The following is a 7,212-nucleotide window of genomic DNA, read 5'->3' as shown; positions in this document are numbered from 1 at the left end:
CTCCCTTCCCCCTCCCCCCTTCTTCCTTCTTCCTTTCTCCTCCTCCTCCTCTTTTTCCTCCTCCTGTTCCCCCTTCTCTTCTTCTCCTTCCTCCTCCTGTTCTTCCTCACTGTCCTATTCCTCCTCATCTTCCTCCTTCTTTTCCTCTTCTTCCTCCTCATCCTCCTCTTCAGTCTTCTCATCATCATCCTCTTCTTCGTCCTCCCCCTCTTTCTCTTCTTTCTGTTCCTCTTTTTTTTTTTTTTTTTTTTTTCCGACCTTGAGAGAATGTCTTTATGTCCTGATGATCCTGGCACTCAGTATGTAGCCTAGGCTGGCCTCAAACTCACAGAGCTCTTCCTGCCTCTCCCTCCCAGATACTGAGATTAAAGATCTGTGCCACTGTGCCTGGCTCCCTGGCATCCAATTTAAGGTTATACTTCCTACTTTCCATATGGAGATGATATGCCAAATCACCTTTTAGAAGAATCTTGGGGCTGGCAAGATGCCTTTGCAACCAAAGCAGCACACATTGAGTTTGCTGTTCTGGACTACATGCTAGGAAGCAAGAATGGCTGTCCTCCAACTTCCATCATGTGTACCATGGCATGCATACCTACATATATACGTGTGTGTCTTTGTCTGTAAAAGAATCCTTATGGTCCAGCGAGATAGGTCATGAGGCTTTTACAGGAAGTGTCTTCATTTGCTGAACTAAGTTCAGTCCCCAAGAAAGGTGGGAGAACTGATTCCCCAAGGTTGTCCTTTGACTTTATACACACCACACACACACACACACACACCATGGCATATGTGCTCCCATCATGCATGTTTGTTTCAATACACAATAATAAACAGTATTATATTTAAAAATCTTGTTTGTGGCGTTCCCCTGCCTTGATGACGTTCTCTGCAAGTTGTTACATGCATCCGTCGATAGGTTCTGTTGACAGTGGTTTGATGAGTCGTTAGTTCATTCTTTATTAGCCCTTCTAAATATTATAAATTCTTACTGTGAGATTAGTTGTTTCTTTTTCATATTTTACCAAGTATCATAGAGTTCAGAGGATAACTAGAATCACATGCATGTTAGTGTTATCTGTGATGCAGTAAATTATGAGATTAAATCCCTTTAAAATAGTCAATTTAACTGTTAATATAGCATATTTGTCCTATATTGAGTCTACAAATCCTGAGACATAGAATAAGGTATATATACTGGAGCATTTTTGTCAGGGATGGGTAAATAAGCATAATAAAGATGGGGATTCAGACAGCAGGGATAAACACTGGCTGCATGTGTGGGGATGGAGAGCCATAGACAATGAATGTTCAGCATGTCTCAAGGCTTGGGATGCTTGGAAAATTGTAGGAGAAAGAGACAAGACAACATGGCTTGTTGTGGTGAAATGTATCCAGGGGATGGGGATCTGTCTTTGAGGAAATACGGGTAAATTAGTGTTTAAGGAAAAAGAAACTAAAGGCTTAGGGAGATTTTTTTCCCTGTGACCTATGAGGCTGTGGTCCATGAAGAAAATGGGAAAGAAGCACGTTAAAATGTTTGTGAAGAGTGACAGAGTCTTACAACAGGTGCTTTGCAGAGTGAAAGAGGCCTGTCCCTGACAGCAGTGAGGCCACTTGGCTTGTGCGTCAGCTGCACAGTTAGGAGGTGTGTGGTGCTGCCTGCCCTCCACCAGCTCTCAGGTCTCTGCTCAATACAGAAAAGAGGAGAGCTTTTGTCAGAGCTTCAGTCTTGGGGACTGTGAAGAAGAGACTGTCCTCTCCAAGTTCGGTTCCAGTAAAAATAAACATAATTTTCGGAAGGTTGTAGCCAAAAATTTCTGCTGTGGTTCTATTCATTTTTATGAAGTGTTTGTAAAGTTAGATGGCTTGTTCACTCTAGGTCAGTTTTCCCATATTCTACTATTGAGTATTAGTTTGTTGTCCAACCTGTTTAACCTGAAAATCCGTAAAAGTTTTTATCTTTCAGTTCTTTGTAGAAAGCTGAAACATTTTTTCCTTAGTGTAGAATGGAGATGTTAACATTTAAAGTGTATACTATCAAAGTACAGAGCTACAGGCATTGGCAGAGCTTCCAAGTCCATGCTCGGAGTCTCCATCTGAGGACAGCAGTCTTCTGGCCTTGCATGTCTTACTAATATGGCCTCTCCTCTTTCTTTTCTAGGAAATAGTCTAGTAAGCTTAACCTTTCATTTATTTAGTCTTCATGGATTGATTGAGTACTTCCATTTAGATATGGTGAAACTCCGTCGGTTTTTAGGTAAGTGATTCTAATACATTTAACAAGGCTGTATAAGGCGTAACTGTCAGTCAGCTATAACAAACCATCAGGATCATAGCTTAAAGCACATGCTTGTAGCTCTTCAAGACATGGCAACATTTTCGTCAGTGACAGGCACCATGTGTGATAGGCCATGTATCAGCTGGCTTTGCAGTCATAATCTTTTTCTCATGGTCTCTGCTGTGGCATGATACTGAAATACCTGGTGATTGGCTGAACTGAAGTGACTGTTTTAAAATGTGAACTCTTTAAGTTGATAACCACAAGGAAAATATACGTGGATCACTAATGATTACCACTTTCAATATTCGGATGTCCCTCATGTATACTAAAATTTGAGTTTTTTTTTTTTTTTTTTAAAATGCAGTTATGATTCAAGAAGATTACCACAGTCAAAATCCTTACCACAATGCAGTCCATGCTGCAGACGTTACTCAGGCCATGCACTGTTACTTAAAGGAACCTAAGGTAGGTGGTTGAAAGTCGCCAATTTCTGTGGACACAGATTTCCATAAGTTAGTACCTGAGCTCAGAGTCCGAAGCTTCTGCTATGAGAGTGAGATCAAACCGGAGTGTGTTTCCAGATGTGGTTATAAGTAGAAGAACTAGAGAACGGGACCCAGAGCTCTCAAAGCCTTGGGCTCTGTGTTCGTACAGATGCAACTTTGTTTTCAAGTGTCCCACATGTGAGATTGCTGGGTGTGTTGGTGCAGAGCCTGCGGCCATAAGACATAAAACGCTGTACTTTCTCCTGTCCCTGAGACATGTAAGCCCACTTGAAAGGAGAACACTTAAATATTGTTCTTCTTGTCCCTGGAAGTTCATATAAGAGCCTCACTTTAGGCAGACAAGGAGGTTCACACCTGTAAATCCCAGCACTTAAGAGGCTGAGATAGCAGGATTGCTAGGAGTTTGAAGTCAGACTAAATAAATAGTAACTTCTTCTCTCCCTTGCCTGTCAGAAATTGGTAATCGCCGAGTTGTTTTTCTTACTAGTGTACATTTATTGATGTCCTAAGCAACATGCTGGCTAGGGAGGGAAGGAGGGAGGGGAAGGAAACAGAAAGGGAAGGGAAGAGAAGGAAAGGGAAAGGGTCCCTTTGTCTGCTTGGACAGGTCTCTGGGTGTAGATGGGCAAGGAGTCAGTGGGAATGACAGACAGATGCACACAGGAGATTGTGTAGAATCTGAATGTATTTTGTCAAGTCGAGCATCAAGCTTTTTATACAGAAGAATAACAAGATACAATCCACCAAGTTACAGTGACACAAAACAAAAGGAATGTATACATCAAAAGAAGGACCAGGCCACTGCCACTAAGAAGGGAGCCAGGTACAAAGCTAGTCTATTGTTGAGCCCACCACCAGGGGTTCTGCTCTAGCAGACCTTCTCATGNATACTGCAATACTGCAACCCCCTATTTCCTGGGCCCTGATAATTTCTTGTATGAGTGTAACTTTTAAGTGTCTGTGGAGAATCTCCATTTGTCAGGAGAATTAACCAACTTGCTTCTAATATGCAATGTTGCCTGTACTGAAGATTTCTATCTCAGTGGGATTCCCTAGCTCTTTCTTGGTATTCATTTGTTTGGGTGAGACTGGCTACTGTCCTTAGTAAACGCTCTGCAGACCAGCCCTGAGCTGCTCCAGCTTTTGTAATGCTTAGTTAGTTACTGAATAGGTAACTTCCTTACTGCATTGCTACCGGATTCCAAGCTCCTTGGCTTCTGGAACATTGGAACACTGGTGGGAGGCTTTATCTATGTCAGAATTCAATCTTAAAAGACACTTACAATAAAATAATACTAAAAGAGAGCACGTGGATCCATACACTAGACTAGCGTGGGGATAGGGTATGAATATACAGGTTATGAGAATGCCAAAGCTCCAGGAGGTGAGTTCCTTTTGAAACTCTATGCCTCGTGAGTGCTCCCAGGCTTCTCAGCCTGTCAAACAGACTTCACTGGAGTGTGCGTGGCAGGGGAAAGGGGAAAAGGGGAAGGAAGGGAGTTTTGACCTGAAATTTTAGTTGTGAATGTATTGTTACTGAATGTGGAAAATGAATAAAAATATCAGCCTGCTGGAGCAGGGTACTGAAGTCTTATATTTAAAATGATGTTGGCCTTCATGATAACCAGAAGAAAATCAGCATACTACCAGCAAACAGCAAAACAGCAGAATTACACTGAAGGAATGTCACCTCTTAATAGTTTTCTTTTCATGTAAAGGACCCTGAAGATAGTTTTTTAGATAAGTGAAATCTGACTTTCCTGTACTTTAAAAGCTTCTTATTCACAGAACCCAGATATTACTAGCATCAATAGCCATTTAATAGCAATATTTTTCTTTCTAAAAATCCATTCTAAGCCGGGCGTGGTGGTGCATGCCTTTAATCCCAGCACTCGGGAGGCAGAGGCAGGCGGATTTCTGAGTTCGAGGCCAGCCTGGTCTACAAAGTGAGTTCCAGGACAGCCAGGGCTACACAGAGAAACCCTGTCTCGAAAAACAACAACAACAAAAAAATCCATTCTAGCCAGGTGTGGCTGTGTGGTTCATGGCTTTAAGTACTTGGCAGGATAGAAATCAAAAGGATAGAAAGTTCAAGGGCTTCGTACAAATACTCCAAGGTTGTGTGAAGGGCTGGAGTCATAGGTAGCTTCAGCTGTCAGCCTGACACAAACCTCGAATCACCTGGGATGAGGGACCTCAACTGAAGAACTGACCAAATCAGATTTGTCCGTGAGGCATTTTCTTAATTATTAACTGATATAGGAGGATCTTGTTTGGGGTAGGTGGTGCCATCCCTAGGCAGGTAGGCCTGAGTGAACCATTAACAGCATCCTTCCATGGTTTCTGCTACAAGCTCCTCCCCCATGTTCCTGCTTTGGCTTCCCTTGCTGGTGTATTGTAACCTGGATATATAAGATGAAATAAACCTTGCTCTCCAGGTGGCTTGTGGTTAGTATTTTAGCACAGATCCATTAGGAGATGAAAGGAGATTTGAAGAGAGAGTCCACTGTGTGAAAGTGCTTTCCTCACAAGTATGAGGATGAGTTTGAGTCCCTAGAACCTACCTAAGAGTTGGATATGCAGCATCTGTGTCCTACAGTGTCTGTAGCTGCTGCACTCCTTCAGAGATGGCAGGCAGGAGAGTCCCTCGAGCCTGACGTGGCAGCTGTCCTGGCATGTGCTCTGGGAAAAGCAGTATAGACTTGTGTCTCAAATGAAGTTAGGTGAGAGAAGTTGTCCCCAGACTTCCACAGCCATAGCCATTACACACCACATTCACACACAAGAATGTGCGTGTGCATTGTACACACACTAAATAAGTCTTAATACCACTGAATTGCTTATACTTGTTATAAAGTCCTCCTTCTACTAAAAGTTTTAAGAAGAAATGTTAGATTGTTAATCAGTTTTCTGCTTTAAGTATGTGACTTGCTTTTATATTTTCCCCACAGACGTCATGACTAGTACTGTGCATTCATGTGCGGGTGGCGTGGGATGTGACCATGCCACAGTTGGAGTATAGAGGTGAAAGGGCACTGTTTAGGAACCAGTGTTTCCTTCTGCAGATTTCTAGGGATAAGACTCAGTTGTCAGGCTTGAGACAAGCGCTCTTACCCACTGGGCTATCTTCAACCGCCCCACAGGATTTTTAAAAATCCACTTGCTTCTATTTTTGTTTCATTTTTTGACCTGAGGTATAAAGTTATGTGTAGCCATGTATTAATTTTGCACATATTAATCACATTAATTTTCTATTCAGAAACTTGTCTGTTAACTTGTCTGTTATTTAGCGTTATATTCTTGTCACAAGAATATAATAAGTAGGACATTCATTTGGTGGAATTTGGTCTTTAAAGAGAGCATGAAGTTTGTAGAGGAAATGAGAAATGGGCTGGGGAGGCAGTAAGGGAGTAGTCAGGTGAATGTGATCAACACACTCTATACAGGCATGGCCTTCTCAAAGGGTTAACCAAAAGACTATACTCAATATCTAGTCAAAAAGTCTGATTTTTAAAAAACATTTTACATATTCTGAAGAGGAATTCATTTTCTTCACTTTTTTATTAAGCTCTTTCACATCCTAATTTGTATAATGCAGAAAGAAACCATATATCTTCTGTCCCCTAAGATGCCTTACAGAGCTTTCAAGATGCTCAGTGGATAAAGTGCTGAGTCACGGACCAGCCTTCAGCCAGCAGGAGAAAGCCAACTTCTGCAGGTCTTCCTCTGGCCTTCATCCCCATATCATGACCTGCGTCCTGTCCCCCTCATAATGAATAAAAATGTTAAGGACACTTTGTAGCTTCCTAGATATAAGCATCCAGACTTGTGACTGAGCTCAACTTTTAACAAGTGAGGTAGAAAAGATTTATTCTGGCATGGAAAGGAAATCGCCAAATTCTGATCTGAATTTGTTCATTATCTCATTGACATTTTTGTTGTGCTCTCATCTCCTTCTATGTTAGCATTATCAGTGATTTATGCTCATCAGTTTTTACTGTTAGGTTATTTTACGGGGCTGTAGAAGGAACTAATTATCATAAAGTAACCCTAAATAAAGACAGGCAGATGAGTGCAGCTCTGGCAGGAATGTAAAGGGCTGTAGACACTGATGAGGCCTTAGCCAGGGTGAAAGGGCAGAACAAGGAGATGGGAGAATGTTGGTCCCTGGAGTTGGGCCTTACAGAATGTGTCAGTTTTCCAGGAGGGGAGCCTCGTGATAGCTGGTAATAGACTGAAGGTGGCCATTTTTATTGCTGAAACCTATAGTCAGCTAATAAACTTTGATAATGGTTATTTTCTTAAGTTTGGTGACACTAAGAGTAAAGTTACGGGGCTGGTGAGATGGCTCAGTGGGTAAGAGCACCCGACTGCTCTTCCGAAGGTCCAGAGTTCAAATCCCAGCAACCACATGGTGGCTCA

General features: G+C 42.0%; 1 protein-coding gene across 3 annotated transcripts in view; it reads left to right on the top strand.

Annotated features, from left to right (window-relative positions):
* Pde7a (phosphodiesterase 7A) overlaps positions 1–7,212 on the top strand; it is an 87,250-nt gene that overhangs the window by 71,658 nt on the left and 8,380 nt on the right. For all 3 annotated transcript variants that reach the window (XM_021157519.1, XM_021157520.2, XM_021157521.2), the window contains exons 6-7: positions 2,165–2,260; positions 2,649–2,749. In XM_021157519.1, the coding sequence (XP_021013178.1) occupies positions 2,165–2,260; positions 2,649–2,749 (197 nt within the window). The remainder of the gene's footprint in view (positions 1–2,164; positions 2,261–2,648; positions 2,750–7,212) is intronic.

Source organism: Mus caroli, chromosome 3, assembly GCF_900094665.2.
Source record: "Mus caroli chromosome 3, CAROLI_EIJ_v1.1, whole genome shotgun sequence".
In the NCBI taxonomy this organism is placed as follows: domain Eukaryota; kingdom Metazoa; phylum Chordata; class Mammalia; order Rodentia; family Muridae; genus Mus; species Mus caroli.
Note: the sequence above shows the minus strand (reverse complement) of the source record. Positions and strands in the feature narration are given on the sequence as shown.